Genomic DNA, 19,555 nt, shown 5'->3' with positions numbered 1-19,555 from the left:
GTGTGTGTGTGTGTGTCCCCCCAGCTCCCCAGAGGAACTTTGAGATTGCCTTCAAGATGTTTGATCTGAACGGAGACGGAGAGGTCGATCTGGAGGAGTTTGAGCAGGTGGGGGCCGTGGATAAGGCACATGTGTGTTCCTTTGTACACGTCTGTAAGACATGGAGAGGAATGGAAGTACCACACGCGCACACGCACACAGATATGCAGTCAGATATTATAATATAAAGCTCATCTTCTGCATTGCTATCAGGGATTTGTCTGGGGGGGGGAGGGGGTAAAAGATAAGTGTTATCATATTAGACTCCATATCAATATGACTCCCACAAGGCTCGATGGAATCTGAACAGTATCACAGCTGACTTATTTTATTGTGCTCTGAGTCGTCATAATAACAGCCCACCTGACTGATCTGTGCGTTGGGAATGGATTCCTGGGGAAAACCCCAACCCGTATGAATGAAGCGCTTCTATTATGGGATGCCCTGGGGTAAAATACAGTTGATGCATTGGCACTGCTTCTCATTAGCTGCTTTCACACATAGACGTACAGCCCACTATTAAACCGCTATTCTCTGGACGGGCCATATATGTGAACGACAAATCCTGACATTGGACATCCTGGAAAAAGACTAGCCCTAAGGTAGCATTTTAGCCGACGGAAATGTTAACTACCTTATATGTGAATGAGCAGTAGAATGTCGGCCTTTCAGACCAGTTGAGTGGGCGTGTCGATGACGCTTCGGTCTACGTTTGCATGTCATTGAGTGGCACCCGCACCCTAAACGATAATCAGCCTGTTGCCTTTTGTTCGCTGAATGGATTTAAAAATATTTAAATGTTGGCACTGCTTTTCAGAGTCATTCGTGGTGAACGCTAAATGATAGGTCTTATTGTAACCCTCAAAGTACACGTCATACAATAAATTACAATACATGAGTTCACAGCTGCATGCGTATATAGAAAATGTTTTTGTTTATTATTCTGTGACACCTTCCCTGCTGTCGGTTCCCAGACCGTAGTCGAGGAGCACAGGGGAGGCGTTCCCTCCAGGCTCGATGTTCTCTCACAACACCCTTGTGACCTGAGACATTAAAAACAACGACAATCTCTGCATGTTGGCATTGTTCTCTTTGCTCTATGACTGTAAGCATATCCGAGAGCCGAATGAGACCCGTCTGTTTCACTGATGAAGGCGCGGTGGATGGAGAACGCAATGATTCACGCTTCATTTTAGCCAATCAGTTACCCCCCTACCCACGTTGGGTACAGTCCTTCGCCCAAATATCGCAGCCTATCAGGACACACGCTACCAAACCCTTCCACTCCTATTGGTTTGAATGTAAATGTAGCCTACCAAACCCTTCCACTCCTATTGGTTTGAATGTAAATGTAGCCTACCAAACCCTTCCACTCCTATTGGTTTGAATGTAAATGTATTCTACCAAACTCTACCACTCCTATTGGTTTGAAATGTAAAGTACATTATCTTATTTAGGTTGCCTGCTGCTTCTGCTGGCCTTTCTTACCCGCAGTTCGACGGGGCAGTTGTGCTTTGTCAAATGGCCGCTCCCCTCTAAGCGGGCCGCTCCTTACCTCTGCACCGTGCCGTCCCCGCCGTCCCCTCCACCCCCCAGGTCCAGAGCATCATCCGCTCCCAGACCAGCATGGGCATGCGTCACCGGGACCGCTCCACCACGGGCAACACCCTGAAGACGGCGGGCTGCAGCTCCGCCCTCACCACCTACTTCTTCGGCGCCGACCTGAAGGGGAAGCTGACCATCGGCAGCTTCCTGGAGTTCCAGAGGAAGCTGCAGCACGACGTGCTCAAGCTGGAGGTAGGACGGGGGGGGGCAGGGGGGGGGGTGAGAGGTGGGGTACATACAGGGGTGGAGCCAGGCGTCAGCACCGACTACAGACTCTCACCAGTCTGTTTTTTAATCGATGGACGTATGTCCTGAACGTTGCACATTGTAAAAGGCAAGTTACAACGTTCTGCTCCTTTTTTAGAAGAGCAGAAGTATAACCCACGTCTTTCATCCAGCCCTTTTTAAGATCATCGTACTAATAAAGCGTCCTAATATCAACGATAACAATGCTAAAGTGTACTGCAAGTCATGAACGACAGAATGCGGTAATATGAGATAATAATGGATAAGTGGGAGTAATCAACAGTAAATGGCTGGTTACTAATGAGGACCAGGTTGTGCTTTGTCGCCCGGTGACACCAGATGGAAATCTCTGTGACACAAAAGAAACAAAGTCTCCCATGTCCCTTTCTGTTTGTAATGCAACACTGCCGAGTGACGCTAATTATCAGAAGGGGGGGGAACATGGAGGAGGATTAGGAAAGCCGACGAAGGCGTGAGCGTGGATGTGTCAGACGCAGTCTTTAGCGAGCCGGTCCCAGTGCGTCTCTACGCCGTGGGCCACCAGCACCACCACCCACTACATCCAGAGAGAGAGGAGCAGATGGGCCGTTGACTAATAATTTAAATTTTTAGTTAATTAGCATGGCTGCCACTGCGCAGTCCTCGACAAACTGCTGTCCGTGAGCACTTGAGTCCGACACACAACGCCGAACTGGCAAGTTGGAAAATGCATCTCAGTGCTCTGTTGTTACTGGTAGTGCGCGGATACTGATAACGATTCTAAGTCTCTCTCTCTCTCAGTCCCCTCCCTCTTCCACTATGTGTGTGTGTGTGTGTGTGTGTCTCTCTCTTTCTCTCTCTGCTCAATTCTCTCTCTCTTCTGCCCATCCCCTCTGTCAGTTGGTCTCTCTCTTTCTGTTTGTCCTCTCTCCCTCACTCTATCTCCACCTCTCTCTATCTCTCTCTCTCTCCACCTCTCTCTCTTTCGCTCCACCACTCTGTCATTGGGTGTCACTCTCTCTCCACCTCTCTCTCTCTCCCTCTCTGTCAGTGGGTGTCACTCTCTCTCTCTCTCTCTCTTTCTCTCTCTCCACCTGGCTCTGTTTCATGCCAGCGCTGCGGTTCTGTCCGCTCTACTGTACTATAAGCAGCCAGCTCCTCTCTGCCTCCTCCTCTCCTTCTCTTGGTTTCTCCATCACTTGTGAGTCCCCTGACGACTGCTTTTCAAGGTGAATCTGGATTCACGGTGGGAGGTGTAAATCCTCCAACTTACACTCAATCAGTTTTGTATACACATCATTTCTATCCCAAAAAACGGATACTGGGAATGGAACTGCATGCTGTAAACTTGACCAAATTGTGAGAAATGAAAGAGGGACTCACTGGAACGTTCCCTCCAAATGAGTTTAGTACCGAGTCAGAGCAAGCCACTTCTGACAGACATTCCTGTCAGAACTAGAATCAGCATTTTGTAAGGTGTGTTGTATTGTGTGAATTTTTTGTGTTTTTCTTTCTTTTTTTATTACGTTCCAGGATGTAAACCAACCAAGCCAGTCGCCTGTTTCTTAAAGCCACCAGGCTGTGAGTGTGATTAGCCATCACTAGCCCTTTCCTGTGTTTTAGTGACACTGTCCACCAAGATGTATGATGGATAGTTTTTCATAGGGCTGGTGATTGCTAATCACACTCACACCTGGTGGCATAATAGCACCCCTTTAAGACCCATGCTTTAGTGATGGGCAAGTAAATGATAAAAATGTGCATATAGGGCTTGTTCATCAGAATGCTTCATGGGCTTTATTTTTAGCTATTTACTATTTACTCTGCCATATTAAGGGGACTCAAGAGAGTTGTAGTAGTACTGTAAATCCATAATGAATGTAGATACACTGTAACCCAGGCTAATGAACACATTGTTTGGCCAAACAATGTCTCCCCGTAATGACAAATCAATTCAAGAGTAATTACCAAACACTGACCCAAAATAACAGTACCACCACCACAATAACAAACAATGCAATGCTCCCGTGCTTCCAAGATAAAGGCAGTCACAGCGTCGTGACGGCGTGATGCACAAGCCCTACATCCCAGAATTCATGGCTCCAGGCAACGCCCGCTCACGATTCAACCTGAAGCCATATGCTAGCAGTTCCTGGCATCTGCAACACCCCTAAACACTCCATCTCTCATTCTCTCTCTCTCTCTCTCTCTCTCCTCTCTCTCTCTCTCTCTCTCTCTCTCTCTCTCTCTCTCTCTCTCTCTCTACCTCTACCTCTACCTCTACCTCTCTCTGTCTCTGTCTCTCTGCCTCTCTGTCTCCCTCTCTGCCTCTCTGTCTCTCTCTCTCTGTGCCTCTCTCTCTCTCTCTCTCTCTCTCTCTCTCTCTCTCTCTCTCTCTCTCTCTCTCTCTCTCTCTCTCTTTCTGTGCCTCCCTCGCCCCTGTGCTCTGGTGCAGTTTGAGAGGAATGACCCTGTGGAGGGCCGGATCAGCGAGAGGCAGTTCGGAGGCATGCTGCTCGCCTACAGCGGCGTCCAGTCCCGCAAGCTCAAGCAGATGCAGAAGGGCCTGAAGAAAATGTTCAAAGATGCCCAGGTAAGCTAATGTGGAGGCCGGTCTAACGACGTGTGGGTGGAACAAGACTCATTGTGTTGTGTTATGGAACGCGGACAGAATGTAAGATCAATAGTAATAATGCATTTATGCACACACGTCCTACCCTCTCTGTCTTTACTCTCTCACGCACACACACACACACGCAAACACACTTCCTCACACACACACATGCACACACTCCCTCGCACACACATGCACACACACTCCCTCACACACACAGGCTCCCTGACAGGAGCGTTTGTTGTTGAGAAAGACGGAGAGGGAGACCGGAAGAAAGGCAATACATCACAAGGATATGGATCACACTATCGCTGCAGCACCACTCCTACCCCTCCACCTCCCCCTCCCTCTCTCTGGGTGTAGCAGCACCAACACCACCACGCAGGACTGAGCAGAGGGGGAGACGCTGGATATATCCCCCCCACAGCCCCATTACTCCCCTGTCTCTCTCTCTCTCTCTCTCCTGCCTTGCAGCCCCGGCTATCTGGCTCCTCTCTGTGCCCACTTCACCCCTCTGACATCTTCCCTTCATCAACTCCATTCACTGCGGAGTCAAGTGGGCTGTCTTGGCCTCTGTGTCACATGAGCTCACAGAAGCCATGACAGCCCACTTTGGGAGCTTCAGGGAGGAGCGCAGATAACGTGTGGTGGGGGAAGGGGGTGGGGATAGTGCGGTGGTTGGCTGTTGTGCTCCCGGCTGCTTGTTAGTGGGTTTGGATCCAGAGCTGGATCCCTGAGCAAGACTTCCCACCCGGACTCGTGCTCCTCATACAAAACGTCACTTCCCTGTGAGTCGCTGTGGATAAAAGGGTTGGCTAAATGACTCAATAGTCAAAGTATTGTTGAAGCAGCGAGCGCTAGAAGGCCCGTTCATAAGTATTCAGCTCCACCGCGCCAGGGCCGGGTCCGTGCTGACATAAAGTGCTCGATCAATGAATTGGCCGTACACCAATGCACATCTCAAAGACACTGCAGCAAGGCGTCCTTCCTCTCGCTGTTTGGCAACGTAAAAGCGACAACGCTGGTGTCCCAGCTGAGAGATGGCTTTAAGAGTGGTGATTAGCACCCAAAAACGTGACAGAGACAAGCTCTGGGAGAGGAAGAACGACTGCTCCTCTTTTACACCACCCCCACCCTCCCATCAGCTCCATCCGTCGTCAGTGTTGTCCCCTGCACCACCTCCCAGATAAATTAGAGGACCGTTATTTACACCAGCACACCAGCTGCCTCCGTCTCGCCTCTGCAAATGAGCTCATCAGCATTGCGGAGTGTGTGTGTGTGTGTGGGTCGGTGTGTGTGTGTATCTGCGTGTGCGTGTGGGTCGGTGTGTGTGTGTGTGTGGGTGCGTGTGTGTGTGGGTCGTGTATGTGGGTCGGTGTGTGTGTGTGTGTGGGGGTCGGTGTGTGTGTCTGCGTATGTGTGTGTGTCTGCGTATGTGTGTGGGTCGGTGTGTGTGTGTGGGTCGGTGTGTGTGTGGGTGCGTGTGAGAATATGTTAGCGAAGCCATTCCGGCTCCCTTAATTTCTTGCCTCGGATTTCATGCCGGAGATGATGAGGTCCTCTGGGCTTCTCCTTGAGAGCGTTTTCGTCAGAGCTCACAGGACGCTTCCAGACGAAGGGGGTCCCGTCCTCTGCTGCTGGCTGTAAGGCGTCCCCTGTCTCCCCCACAGGGCATCACCTTCGAGGAGGTGGAGAACTTCTTCACCTTCCTGAAGAACGTCAACGACGTGGACACGGCGCTCAGCTTCTACCACATGGCCGGAGCCTCCATCGATAAAGGTAACTAACACGCACGCACACACACACACACTGTTCACAAGTCCTGTTCTCGGCCTCCAGGGCCAAAACAAATATGCTTTTGGAATTGCCTTTGGTTTATTGTCGGCTTCTCCGAAAAAACTGCCAAAACCAACAGGTTTGTTTTCTGTTTACTCCCCCCTGCTCATAAGTAGGGCTGACGGAAGGGTAAACGGCCATTAGTCCAGGTAAATGAAGTAGCAGAGTCTGGCACGTGACTCCTGTCCGCCACAGTCTCCGGTCACACAGATGTGTCTGGGAAACAAATGTGATGAATACATCATATTGGACACATGATGGGATGGAGGCGTTTGGTTACTGGCCCGTTGCTTCTGGTAACAAGGCAGCGGTGTGACGTATGACCATGTGCTTTAGGCTGCAGTGAAAGTCATCCTGCAGCAGTCTAGCGACCTATCGCTGTAGTCACTGTAGTTCGTTTTCTTCAGTGCGGCAGGTGTCAGCAATACAGAAAACCAAATTATACTGGCCTTGTCCTTAAAGTCTTGGCTACCCTCTTGGTCTTGGCTACCTCCACCCCCCACTCCCCCCCCCCCCCCCCACCCCCCCCAGCACTGCTTTCATTTTCCTCCCTCCTGCCAGGCCCCTTTTGCCCGTATTTTCTAATCTGTTCTCCCACCCAAGCATCCTTGCATCAAACCATCCCACCAGCATCGTCTCCTGATGCATCTCCCATGTCATGGTAACGGCACCATGCCGCAAATCCGCCCCCCTGTGAAACCAGCACGCCCACGACGATCTGGCCCAACCCGGTCTGCTGCCGGAGCTCATCCTCCTCTTCTCGCCCTTCCCGCGCCTGCGTGAGAAGGAAATCCTTAATGAAGTCAAATCTCCTCGCATCAAAAACGGGCCAAGCGGCATCGCTTTCCCCTACGTGAAGCTCCGTCTGCCTCGCGTCAGGACCGGAGACGCTGCTCTCATTAGCGCCGGCTGCCACACGCGGTCGCTCCTGCACTCCTCGCGGTGGCCCGTCTCCCGTCTCCCGCCACACGGACCAATTAGAGGGAGCGGTGGCAGTAATCTGGGTAATGCGGCCGCTGTTTTTACGAGCCAGCATTTGGCTGGCAGGAGTTAGCCGACGGGCGCTCCTTGATGCGGAGCTCCAGATGCCTCTGGTCAGCGGTTCCCCTCTGGGTCGGTTCCTCTGGGTCGGCTCCTCTGGTGGCAGATGGCCCTTTGAATCGAGGGATAGTTGAAGTCTGTCCAGTTCTGTCCAGCTATCCTATCCTGGGAACAGTGTGTGTGCGTGTGCGTGTGTATGTGCGTGTGCGCGTGTGAGAGATTTATTTTCCGTACTCTATGGCACCTGCTTGTGTGCCGACTTGGTGACCATTAATTCATGTTGGGTTTGGCCAGTGTACAACACACACACACACACCCGCGTGCAGCTACTGTTCAGGAGCAGATTCTCTGTATGCCACGGCAGCAGTTTGATGTGCTAATTAATAGTGTTTCTGCTGCTGAGTGATCAAAAGCACTTTTTAAAACTTTTCCCTCACCATTTTAAAGGGCAGTCCTAGTGACCCGGCTCCCATTATAAGACCCTGCGCCAATTGATGGCTCGGTTGATCCTTCCCCTTTTGAAGGCTTATAAGCTACAGTTTGTACTGAAGACGTTTTATCCTTTCATCATCTTTGGTGTTTGACCCTGAGCCTCGCCCTCATCCGTTCTGCACCTCCTTTCATTTCCTCTCAGACTTTCTTTTCCTCGGCTGGACGTGACAGTCATGTGCCACCTGCGAACCACAACATCACAGCAGATACGCCCCACACACTCGCTCACTCACACATCACACAATCACCCACTCGCTCACACACTCACTAACTCACACCTCACTCACTCACTCACTCACACATCACACAATCACCCACTCGCTCGCACACTCACTCACTCACACATTCACTCACTCACACATTCACTCACTCTCTCACAAAGTCCCTTTTCCCCCATCTATAGGATTCAATCACATGACTACACTTTATATACAGGGTATATCTGGCAGTCGTAGGTTCCTCTGTGTGTGGGTGTGTGTGGGGGTTTAAAGGCCAGCAGAATTCTACCTTGGGAAGAACGTTATCACACGATGCCCGAGTCCTGAGTAATTTGTTGGAACTGAGTCCTGAGTAACCCGGTTGGAACTCTTTGGCCGTTTCTCAAATCGCGTTCTCGTCTGTACTTGTGTACTTGCGTTCTCGTGAAACGTCATCAGTCGTAGCCCAAGTACTGTTCCAATTCAAAGTATGCATCAAGTCAAGTACAAAACCCGGAAGTGTTCTCGATGCGTTCTTAAACTGGCCGTTCCACCAAGGATGCATCAGAGGTGACTTGTGTGGAGTGTGTGTGTGTTTCTATTCTAATCTGTGTAATTTCTCGCTCAGTTGTAATTATTATATCAATAGCCTACTCTCCAACTACATAGGCAGTTAGGCACGCGCATCTGTACCCTACATATAAAAAGTTGTGTGTATAGCTTATACACACGACAAGCATATCTTTTCATTTATATTCATTCAAAATATTAACATACTATTTTAAAATGAAAGAGGCTGGGGTTTAGTTTTATATCATTTGTTGATATTGTTCAGTATATGCCTACATGAGGCTGTGGTGTCATCGAGTCCGCTGCTGTTCCAATTGCAGGTGCGTCCTCGCGTCCTCGGAAGTCTGTACTTGGAAGTCCGGACTTGCCAAGTACGCACTTCCAAGTCCACAAGTCCGTAGTTTGCATACTTGGTATTTAGAAACGGCTTTAGACTCACTTTAACGCAGCTGTTCTCTCCGCCTGCGTCACCCGGCCATGTATACACAGTGTGCATATTCCTTCCTCAACGCTTCTTCCTTACCTTCCCTTAAAGCTAAAGTTTCAGTCTTCTAGAGTCGTGGACCAAAAAAAAGACGTCATACTGCGTTGTGTCACCTCTGAATTGTTGAGGTCCTGTGAGCAGAATTCTCAAACCGCCGTCCACAGCGAACGCTGACCATAAACGCCACGGCCGTGGATCCACGCGCTTCACAGATGGCGCGTCATCGTCAGCTATAAATTCCACCTCCTTTAGCCCTTTTTTTTTTTTCTTTAGTGGTCCGAGGGTTTCATGAAAAGGCCCTCAGAGTCGTTATCCCGAATGACGGAGACTCGTGTGTCTCTCCACTGTCACTCTAAACCGTTGTACCTGTCCCCCCCACCGCCGCCCCCCCCACAGCCACCATGAAGCAGGTGGCCCGCACCGTGGCCAAAGTGGAGCTGTCCGACCACGTGTGTGACGTCGTCTTCGCCCTGTTCGATTGTGACGGTAGGTCCCTCCCCCACACACCCCCCAACCCCCCCCCCCCACACACACACACGGCAGCCATATTGGCCTCGCCGGGGAGAAATCTATATTCATTAATGGAAATAAAATCGGCTTCTCCGTTGGGTGATAATGCAAAATCCCATCCCTGCACTCTATCATTCTGCGTTGTGTCCTCTCCTGCCCCCGTCCCCCCTCCCCTCCCCTCCCCCTCCCCCTCCTCCTCTTCCTCCTCGCTTAACGTTTCCTAGGTAACGGGGAGCTGAGCAACAAGGAGTTCATCGCCATCATGAAGCAGCGTCTGATGCGCGGCCTGGAGAAGCCCAAGGACATGGGCTTCACGCGGCTGGTGCGCGCCATGTGCAAGTGTGCCCAGGACACGGCCTGGGACTTCGCCATGCCCAAGACCCAGTAGACCCCCGGGTTCAGACGGACGGACGGATGGACGGACGACAGACGGACGGACGGACATGTGGGTGGGGTCACGGATGCACCGTCCGGGTGGAAAACCAAAGACGGGATTCCTTTCAGGGAATTTAAAGGTGACAAAGGTGATATGATACCACCAGGTTGTGCGTATGATTAGCCGTTACGAGCCGCTTTGAAATCGGCCTCTTCTGACATCACAGGTGGGCGTGTCCACCTAGACAGTGTGACGGATAGATGAGCAACGTTTGCTACGGTCCACTGGGTGGGCTGGTAGACTGATCTATCCAGCACACATCTAGCTGGACACGCCCACTAGTGATGTCAGAAGAGGCAGATTTTTTCAAAAACGTCTTGTAACGGCTAGTCACACTCACACCTGGAGGTATAATATGTCACCTTTAAAAACGGGACAAAGAAAAGCATATGTAATATAAAGTCACCTACGCCCCGAGATGAGGGCTTAGTTACGAGCGCATGTCAGTGTGGCTAGAGCTTTACCAGCGCTCCTAAGCATGCTCCACACAGCTACGGCTCCTCAGAGGCTTCTTCCTGTGTCTCTGTTCCCCGGGGAAAAGCATCATGGCTATTATGGCGCTGCAAACGTTTTGTATTTATCTTTTAGGCCTTTTGGTTTACGCGGATGGGCAGTGCCAACCCTAGCAGCTGAGAGTGACCTTTGCTTTGTTTTTTGTTCCAAATCTGAAGCGCACTTTTATAGCCAATGTTGATTAAGATTTAGGGGCCTTTTAACGGTGAAGTCAAGGAGTTGGGATGACCCTCCACTGTCGCCAGGCCCCGGTACATCGTCCATAGTCTGTTGAGGATCCTGGTCTTCTTTAAACCTGTATAGACATTCTACATATGTTGTATATCTGTTAGTCCAACAGCTTAAGGGCGACACTATTCCCTTTCATATGGGCCTCCACTCCACCCCCCCCCCCCCCCCCCGCGCTGCATTTCCTTGCAATATTCCGTAAGTGTGTAATTGTTGTCCTTTCTTTCAGAGTGACTTCATATAAGATTGATATTAAGTTATGCTCCATTAAAATGTTTTTCATAACAGATAACTCATAACTGATGTATTGTATTTTTGGCTGCATGCTTTCTTGGATATATGCATCTGTGTTCTCATTTGTAAGGTGTCACAATGTTCTGTTTTAATCGGGTCGTTAGCTACTTATCGACGGGCCACAATGGAACTCACTAGTGACTGTATCCAGTCAAATAAACGTTAGATGTTTAGATAAAAGATCTCGACTTGGAACTGTTCGCGTGGAGCCAGGGGGAAATGGCAACATAAGGAGAGCGGTAGTCAGCAGTTGTGGCTAATTGAAATGGGCAAGAGGGGGCCGTCCTTCGCTTGTAGTGGCCATTAAAAGACGGCTCAGTCTTCAGCAGTGCTGTACACTCTGTACCCCCAGACTTACCGCTTACCGTCTGTCAATCACACGCACACAATGTGACGGACAGACGTGGCTGTCAGCGGCGATCACCAGGGATGAGATTAGGGCTCATTTGTCGGTTCATTCGTTGGTCGGTATTCCCTGCCAACGTTGTTTCAACCCAAGTGTATGGATCGTGGTGGTGGTTTGAAAGCTTTGACTCAAACTGAGGATATACGGTATTTCAAAAGTATTCTAGACACGCAACACACATTTGCTGTGGGAGCCTCTTGAGATCCTCACAGCCTATGTACTGACCCAACTGAAACTGTCTTGCTTTGACCTCTGCCTGGTAGCCCTGTGCTCCAGACTCGAGCTCAGCAGTGTAAACCAGGAGAGTGCGCACTAGACTTGACAAGTGTCAAATCTTCTCTGCGCAGGGAAGCATGCAGCACACCATGGTCAAGAATTCCTACAGTACGAATGAATAGTTTCTGCATAAAATGTGCTCCTTCGACGGGTCACTGTGAATGTCAAATGCAAATATTTTTCTAGCCATTATAAAATAAGAATTTTAAAATTCTCAAAGCTGTGTATTGCATCTTTCTGGTAATATTCGATGAAGATCTCCACCATTAGAATAAATCAAGTTACGGGATGTGGATTGACTTCAAGAGCCCATGAGAATAATTATAAGGCAGCTACGCTCAAAGCAATTGTTTTACATATTCAAGCCCAATTAGTTTCACACTAGTTGATTGAGGTCAAACCAAGTCCATGAATCTTCCATTTTTTGGGGTTTTCAGCCGACTTAGCAAGGAGAACAGAGCTGATGACTTGAGGATGTGAACAGACTTTAAAGCGAACATCTGAATCTACAGTGGCCAGCTTGATGTGCAGTCAGGTGAGAGCGCAGCAGGGTGAGCGCAGCCCAGGGAGAAACCAATTACACTGGAGACAAATGTTTGCCCTATGGCATCACAAACACAGCGTTACCAAAAGACTTCATTTTCAAGATTTTAATTACAGTAACAAGAATTGATACAGAAAAACTAAATGAAAAGGGGGATATGGGCCGTATTATGGTCAAACACGTGAAATTCACATAATTGGGGTTCAGTCGTCGAACTACCCCAGGAGGTAACGTATTGACACCGCGATAGTACGCCACAACAATCTGGAGTGGAGGGGGCCCTCCAACTTTAGATAGTAGTTTCAAAATCAGCATGGTTGCTTAGGAAAGAAACCTGGACTAAAACGGTGCAATAAATACTAAAATATAAAACCCAGGTCTCTACGCTGTGTGACATGGAGACAATGAACCCAAGTTCAAAGCCAGTTTTAAAGTTAACTAAACAATTCATTTGAATCCCCCACCAGACCATTAAACACAAAGATCCATGGCATTCTCTATGCCGGCTCAACTAACGTTTGATGATGTATGGCTAATTTCTTAACATTCATATACACAAATAAGGTCACTCATTCCAGAGATTGCAATGGATGATTAAGGACAGTCAAAACACCACATGTAAAGTAAAAAATAAACTAAACGTTAACTGGGGACCTACCGCCACCTAGTGGCCACTGCAGTGACTGCAGTGCAAACACACTTCCGACTCCATCAACGTAAGGCACAATAGAGGGCACCCCTCCTGTAGCCTTCTCCATGGGGTTATTTTAGAGGACGAGCCTCTTGTGGACTACAGGCAGCCAATGGGAGGAGGGTGGTTGTGTCATCCTCCTCGGTTTGGATGTTCCAGGTCCTGCCAGGATGGGGATACTCTCTACGCGGGGGCGGGGGGGGGGGGGGGGTCATGTCCCATTCTCAGGGAAAACAGTTTGGGTGTGGGTGGACGGTGGAGCGGGGGTCCTCCTCAGTCACTGTCAAAGCGGATGGAGTTGATGGTGGTTGAGATGGCCCCGCCGCAGTAGCTGCCTCGCTTCTTCTTGGTCTTTTCGTGTTTGAAGGACTTTCCCTTTGTGTACCTCAGGACGTCATTGGCTTTCTGGCCCCAGTCTCCGTTTGAGCCCAGCTGGACACGGAAGAGCACAATACACCACGTCAAGATCCGCTCTTTCACTTTGTAGTATTCAGCAAACGCCCGCTCTCGCAGTGTGTGAACCCAAAGCTAGCACTGTTTATTATTGGTATTAATTAAGCAACTTAATAACTGCCAAGTATGTTGACCTATCCAGCTTGCGCGGCGATAGCCAGAACAGGCTGTCCTCGTGTTTATTTTGAGGCACAGACACATGCCCAACTGTTGGATTGGCACGAGAGCGCAGAGATCTTTAAAGCCTTAAATCAATGCAGCTCCATCAGGGTACTTACACCATTCCACCAACACGACTGTTGCCAATGTTGACACTAAAAATATTTTGCATGAATTGTCGACAAATTAACACCCTAAACAAATTCACTTTAGTCTGTATCGTGTCACAGCAAACGTTGATCTACTCACACAGTAGGTGACTGAAACCCTCCGCCCAACAATACCACTGAAACACTGAAAAGGCTTCACTTCATGTTTCGTTCCTCACCTTGGCGTCAAACGAGTTGTTGGCCAGGCGGTGATCCACCTCAATCTCTTCCTCTCTTATTCTACGGAAAGGTACATTCTGTCAGACATGGACAAGGACAAGAGTTCATGTGAGTTAATGTTCCTTACACGGTGCACCTTGGTTCATGCGGCGCTCTGTGTGTGTGCCTGTTTGTGTGTGCATTGACACACAGTGATTAATCATACCTTGACGTGGGCTTTGGGAAAAGTTTGTGGCGTCGTTATGACCTTCTTTGTTTTGGGGGTCTTTTCTTCCTCCTCCTCACTCTCAGAGGAGTCATCATTTTTACTCTTACCATTTATTCCTGCGTTACAAAAACAATATTGTTATTATCCCATTGAGGCAGTGGCTCCATGCATATTCAATTACATTAATTAAAGAAAAGGCTTAACACATTAGGCTTAATAGTTGGGATTGATATACAATCAAATGAAATCAGTGATGAACCTTTACTTTCGCAGTGTATGACAGGTAGGTTGACGGGTAGTGTGTCTGAGTTGGTGATTGACTGGGTCACTGTTATAGACTGCAGCCAATGAATAAACAAAGACTTTCAATCTGCGAGCACTCTAGCACACCAGGACAACGGGGCAGTGTCTAGGCGTGACTCTAGCCTCGCTTTAACAACTATATTTAATGGATTGGATGTCTTTATATTCTTACCGTTGGTGACGGGTGTGCTGGGGGCCGTGGCTGCCTTGGGCGCCGCCGCCGCCTCCTCCTCCTCTGAGGAACTGTCCTCTGAGGAGCTGCTGGCTTCTTTAGCCTTGGCCTTCGGGGTGCTCTTGGGAGTGACAGCCGGGGTGCTCTTAGCCGGCGTGGCCTTTGCCGGCGCCGCCTCTTCCTCAGAGCTGCTGTCGCTGGAAGACTCGGGCTTGGCTGCTGCTGCCTTGGCCGGGGTGGCCTTGGCCGGGGTGGCCTTAGCGGGGACCGCCTCTTCCTCAGAGCTACTGTCGCTGGAGGACGACTCCTTGGGCTTCGCTGCTGCCTTGGCCGGGGTGGTCTTTGCGGGGGTGGCCTTGGCCGGTGTGGCCTTAGCCTCCGTCTCAGAATCGGAGGAGTCAGAGCTGCTCTCTGCAGCCTTCTTCGCCGGGGCTGGCTTGGCTGCTGCAGGTGACTTTGCTGCAGGTGACTTGGCTGCCGGTTTGGCCGCCTCCTCCTCCTCTTCAGACGAGCTGTCGGAGCTGCTCTCTGCAGCCTTCTTCGCGGGGGCCGGCTTGGCCGCTGCAGGTGACTTTGCTGCAGGCTTGGCCTCCTCTTCCTCCTCAGAGGAGCTGTCGGAGCTGCTCTCTGCAGCCGCCGCTGGCTTTGCTACTGGGGTGGCCGGCTTGGAGGCCGCTGGTTTAGCTGCGGGCTTGGCCTTAGCAGGAGCTTCATCCTCAGAGGACGAGTCTGAGTCGGAGCTGCTCTCTGCAGCAGGCTTCACCGCGGGGGTGGCAGGCTTAGCAGCAGCAGGCTTGGCGGCGGGGGTGGCCGGCTTGGAGGCTGGTTTAGCCTTTGCAGGCTCATCCTCTTCAGATGACGAGTCTGAGCTGCTCTCTGCTGCCTTTGCTGGGGCTTTGGGTGTGGAGCTTGCGGCAGGCTTGGCTGCGGCAGGCTTAGCAGCGGGCTTAGCTGGGGCCTCGTCTTCAGAACTGCTGTCTGGATGGAGTATGAGTTAGTAGAAGATTTGATACCTGGGCAAATGCATCTGAATACATTGCATAACTACTTGAGAAGAGTAATTGAGAAGAGAGTGAGAGTTTGTTTAAAACATTTAGGAAAACACCCAATAAACAGATGACATTAAGGCTCACCTTCGCTGGATGAGTCCTTCTTGGCAGGGGCTGCCTTGGCTGGCGGGGTCTTGGCTGGAGTGGCTTTGGCTGCAGGCTTCTTCACCGCCGCCGCCTCCTCTTCATCCGAGCTGGAGTCCTCAGAGGAGGACTCTTTAGCAGGGGTGGCTTTAGCCGGCGCAGGTTTAGCTGCAGCGGCTTTAGCAGGAGTCGCCTTTGCTGGGGTCTTCTTCACCTCCTCTTCCTCCTCGGAACTCGAGGAGGAGGAGTCCTCCTTGGCAGGAGCAGCCTTAGCCGGGGTAGTTTTCACTGGGGTCTTCTTGGCTGCGGGCTTCTTCTTCTTCTCTTCCTCTTCATCAGAGCTGGAGTCTGAAAGGAGAAGCATGGAGCACTGTTTTATAAACACTTGTAACACGTGAGCTAGGTCCAACAGAGGGAGCCACCAAGAAGAGCAACGTCTTTACCTGAACTGTCAGAGCTGGCGGCCTTTTTCTTTGCAGGGGTTTTGGGTTTGGCCGGGGTGGTCTTGACAGGGGCCGGTTTGGCTGGGAGCAGAAGAGGGGCATTAGACAAGCTTAATCAAGCAAGCACGCGGCGCTGGCCATAAGACGCCATTTCTGTACTTTTCTCACCTGGTGCCTCCTCCTCCTCGTCGCTGCTGTCTGAGGAGCTGTCCTCCTTGGCCTTGGGTGGGGCTGCTGCCGCGACGGGGGCGGGTGGGGGGACAGCGCTGTAGGCTCCTAACCAGATAGAGCTGATCAGCATCAACAATGACACCAGTTCATTAGCACAACCGTCACAAAGAGCCAGAACACACCTGCTTTGGGCTTCTTGGCGGGAGGAGCCTCCTCCTCAGATGAAGAGTCCTCGCTGCTAGATTTTGCGGCTGCGGGTGTAGCAGGCGCTGCAGGCTTCTTAGGCGCTGGCTTGACCGCAGGCTAAAGGTAACACACTGGATTAGCTTGATGGCCAAGCTCCCAATGTTAAGTCTACGCTTGTTTTGTACGATAGCTCCACATAAAACGGGTCTGAATACACGTTTGAAAAAAAATCGAAACACAAAGGTTGGCCTGGAAGCGAACGGTACCTTTGCGGGTTCATCGTCCTCAGAGTCTGAAGAGCTGTCCTCGCTGCTGCTCTCTTTCTTCTTCGGTGTCGCTTTAGCCGCAACAGCAGCCTTCGGTGTTGTGGCTGCTGCAGCCTTCGGTTCTGTCAATCAAATCACACAAGATATAAATATAAAGCGCAGATGAACAAGATCAGCGGTTGTGCTGAAACAGCCACCAATACTTTGACCAACGTAATAATGTCTCACTCGTCGCAGGGGCTTTGGCGGCCTTCTCGTCCTCAGAGTCGGACTCCTCGCTGCTGGAACTGCTGTCCTTCTTCCTGGCTGCTGCTGCTGCTACCGCGGGAGACGGGGCTGGAGCCTACAGGCAGGCCACACAAAGTCATTCAACACCAAAGAACATAGATAAGGCTGCCATGGACAGAACAGTAAAACATCACGATGGACGGTGACATCGTCGTCGGGGGGTTAGTTACTTTATTTTACTAACCTAATGAATGACTCACGTAGGGGGAAAAAAAAAAAAAAAGTTTAATTAAACAATGGCGTTGGGTACCACTTCGCTTATATGGCAATTTTTGGATTTAGATCTGATGAGTGGACAGCCAAGGGACTGACGTTGTGTGCAAGATCTGCTCATGTGTGATCTGCGCAAAAGACGGGCAGATGACCAATCTACATGACCACTTGCGTGTGCGCCACGCAAAAGTTAATGGAAATGATGAACAAAATATCACAGAGCATTGAGCAGGATTGTGAACGTGTACAATTTACAATAGGCAAAATGTGTCGGCGTTGGCCAATTCATTTTTTTTTTAAATTAGGAAATTGACGCTGCGTGCGTCCTCCATTTAATTGAACATACACACACTAAAACAGATATTAAAGATATATATATTTAAATAAATATTTGGAAACGAAAATTCATGTTTTCCGCAGTGTGCCTCCCTGGTGTTGAGAGGGTCTGCAGGATCGCACTCTGCACAACCCAGTCAGTAAAGAAGTGAATGGTCTCGGTCATGTACGACTAGTAGTCAACACTGTCAAGCATCGGTGGTGATGGCAACTTTCTACGCCAAGTACAGGATGTCACGGAGGGAGGCTGCTGCTTCGCTGTATATTTTCTCCAGGTGCACAGTCATAGATTGGCGACGTGGGACGGTGTGTGTATGTATGCATTAGTTATATTCTCTATTTAATTTACAGAGCAATCCCTGCAAAGTTTTTAGGTTAACTATAGAAGAGATTAGGATTATTAGTGTGTGTCTGACTGACGGGGGGGGGGTGGGGGAGGGCGTGGCATCACAATGGTGGCTCTCCATCGTGATGTCGGTCACCCATCCGGCACAACCTTAACGAGTGCATCACAGATCTTTATAAATCAACACATTCCCTCAGTCTACCTTTGCAGGTGTGGCCTTGGCAGCTTTCTTTGCAGGTGGCGCCTCATCCTCACTGGAGTCCTCGCTGCTGCTGCTCGATGCGGCTTTGGCAGCTGCGGCTTTAGCAGGTACAGCCTTTACAACTACAAGAAAAAAAAAAAAGGGTAAGACCCTTAAAGTGCTTAAAATGTGTTCCTGGGTGATGCCGATGAAGCAGGGTTGAGGTTTACCTGCTGGAGTGGCCTTAGCAGCTGGGGCAGCAGCCTCCTCCTCATCGCTCGAGTCTTCACTACTGGAGCTTTCTGCAGCGGGCTTCGCTTTCTTAGCGGCAGGTCCGTTGGTGGCTTTGGCAGATCCGGGAATAGCCTTTCGTTTCTTCGCCTCTGGAGACCTAGTAATAGGAACAAGAACAAGGTACGATCTGGTGAAGAGGTGGTCAGCTTGAGTGCAACACGTTAATAATAATAATAATAATGGATTTTTCGAGCAGACTTATGACAAACAATGACTCTACATGCAACACTAACAAGGGTTTTTAGTAAGGTGAGGCCGTGACATACATATAGAACTACTATTCAGCGGTGTTATTAAAGGGGGAAAAAATAACTAGTTACTCACTTTGCCCAAAAGTTGTAGATGTCGACTAATCTCTCCTCATTTTCATCCTGCGGGTTCTAAAAGCAAAAGTAAAAACAGCATTATTAGTAATTGTACTTTGTGTACCGTGTTTGATTAGCCAGCATAGAGTATGTACAGATGCATGGTTGGTGACTTATTTGTAGTTAACACGCATCTTTAATATTCCAGTTAGGCGTTTTCCCTCCAAGTACTAGGCAGTATGCATTTATAAATAGTAGCGACTCATTAGCATACATAAATACAACACCAATACAAGTACATCCATCTACCCCTCGTGGAAACGTGTGCATGTAGCTAGCTTAGGAGTTACATCGCAGTCGCAACTCTTAAGTCGCGGCTGCGAGCGTCTTGCTGGCTCCGAAACAAGAGTCTTAGGCACGTACCACTTCAGTCTGCTTCAGAAACTGCTGGGCGGCCTTGGCGAATTTGTTCTCCAGCAGAAAGGAGTACACGAATTTATAAAGATCGCTGGGGACCGATTTATTCTCCGCCATCTTCACCACGTTAGGTCTGGAAGGAACGCGTCGTACTCACGTGTGGGCATCGAAGCTGGCGACAAGCGCATGTGCGCGAAGCCCCGGTCGCCCAGTTATGACGTCATCGACGGTTCTTTAAACACATTCGGATAACGATATTCGTTGAGTGTCAAATTGTAACCATAAATATATATAATAAAATCCGTGTTTTGCGGCGTTTTATGCATAGATTTTAATCGCACACGTTCTCAC

At 49.8% G+C, this 19,555-nt stretch overlaps 2 protein-coding genes and 1 non-coding gene across 7 annotated transcripts in view; 1 reads left to right on the top strand and 2 right to left on the bottom strand.

Moving 5' to 3' along the window:
• micu1 (mitochondrial calcium uptake 1) overlaps positions 1 to 11,089 on the top strand; it is a 34,602-nt gene extending 23,513 nt beyond the window's left edge. For all 3 annotated transcript variants that reach the window (XM_084470620.1, XM_084470619.1, XM_084470618.1), the window contains 6 exons: positions 25 to 107; positions 1,636 to 1,836; positions 4,325 to 4,462; positions 6,154 to 6,262; positions 9,500 to 9,589; positions 9,838 to 11,089. In XM_084470620.1, the coding sequence (XP_084326746.1) occupies positions 25 to 107; positions 1,636 to 1,836; positions 4,325 to 4,462; positions 6,154 to 6,262; positions 9,500 to 9,589; positions 9,838 to 10,001 (785 nt within the window). In that variant the 3' untranslated portion in view covers positions 10,002 to 11,089. The remainder of the gene's footprint in view (positions 1 to 24; positions 108 to 1,635; positions 1,837 to 4,324; positions 4,463 to 6,153; positions 6,263 to 9,499; positions 9,590 to 9,837) is intronic.
• Positions 11,090 to 12,407: 1,318 nt separating this feature from the next.
• nolc1 (nucleolar and coiled-body phosphoprotein 1) lies at positions 12,408 to 19,348 on the bottom strand. Of its 3 annotated transcripts, XM_084470603.1 has the most exons (15): positions 19,211 to 19,348; positions 18,807 to 18,862; positions 18,419 to 18,579; positions 18,210 to 18,331; positions 17,053 to 17,167; positions 16,825 to 16,946; positions 16,555 to 16,675; positions 16,370 to 16,477; positions 16,202 to 16,282; positions 15,759 to 16,106; positions 14,951 to 15,603; positions 14,626 to 14,851; positions 14,148 to 14,266; positions 13,942 to 14,019; positions 12,408 to 13,433 (listed from the first exon to the last, which is right to left on the bottom strand). In XM_084470603.1, exons 1-15 carry the CDS (start codon positions 19,319 to 19,321, stop codon positions 13,275 to 13,277), a joined length of 2,580 nt encoding a protein of 859 aa, XP_084326729.1. In that variant the 5' UTR covers positions 19,322 to 19,348; the 3' UTR covers positions 12,408 to 13,274. The 3 variants fall into 3 exon arrangements, with proteins under 3 accessions (XP_084326729.1, XP_084326728.1, XP_084326730.1); XM_084470602.1 differs by having other exon boundaries at positions 14,626 to 15,603; XM_084470604.1 differs by having other exon boundaries at positions 13,294 to 13,433; positions 13,942 to 14,002; positions 14,626 to 15,603.
• LOC311350956 (small nucleolar RNA SNORA3/SNORA45 family) lies at positions 14,447 to 14,582 on the bottom strand. The gene has a single exon (XR_014636706.1). It is a non-coding gene; the product is annotated as a small nucleolar RNA SNORA3/SNORA45 family (small nucleolar RNA).
• Positions 19,349 to 19,555: the final 207 nt, after the last annotated feature.

Source organism: Micromesistius poutassou (assembly GCF_964030765.1).
Source record: "Micromesistius poutassou genome assembly, chromosome: 7".
In the NCBI taxonomy this organism is placed as follows: Eukaryota; Metazoa; Chordata; class Actinopteri; order Gadiformes; family Gadidae; genus Micromesistius; species Micromesistius poutassou.
Note: the sequence above shows the minus strand (reverse complement) of the source record. Positions and strands in the feature narration are given on the sequence as shown.

Bases quoted from the DNA above. Each gene is read 5' to 3' on its own strand.
- nolc1 (XM_084470602.1), bottom strand. From the start codon at position 19,321: ATGGCGGAGAATAAATCGGTCCCCAGCGATCTTTATAAATTCGTGTAC. The intron at 18,580-18,806 runs GTGAGTAACTAG...TCCTATTACTAG, and splicing joins ATCTACAACTTTTGGGCAAA to GTCTCCAGAGGCGAAGAAAC. The intron at 14,267-14,625 runs GTAAGAATATAA...TTTGTAACGCAG, and splicing joins CAGCACACCCGTCACCAACG to GAATAAATGGTAAGAGTAAA.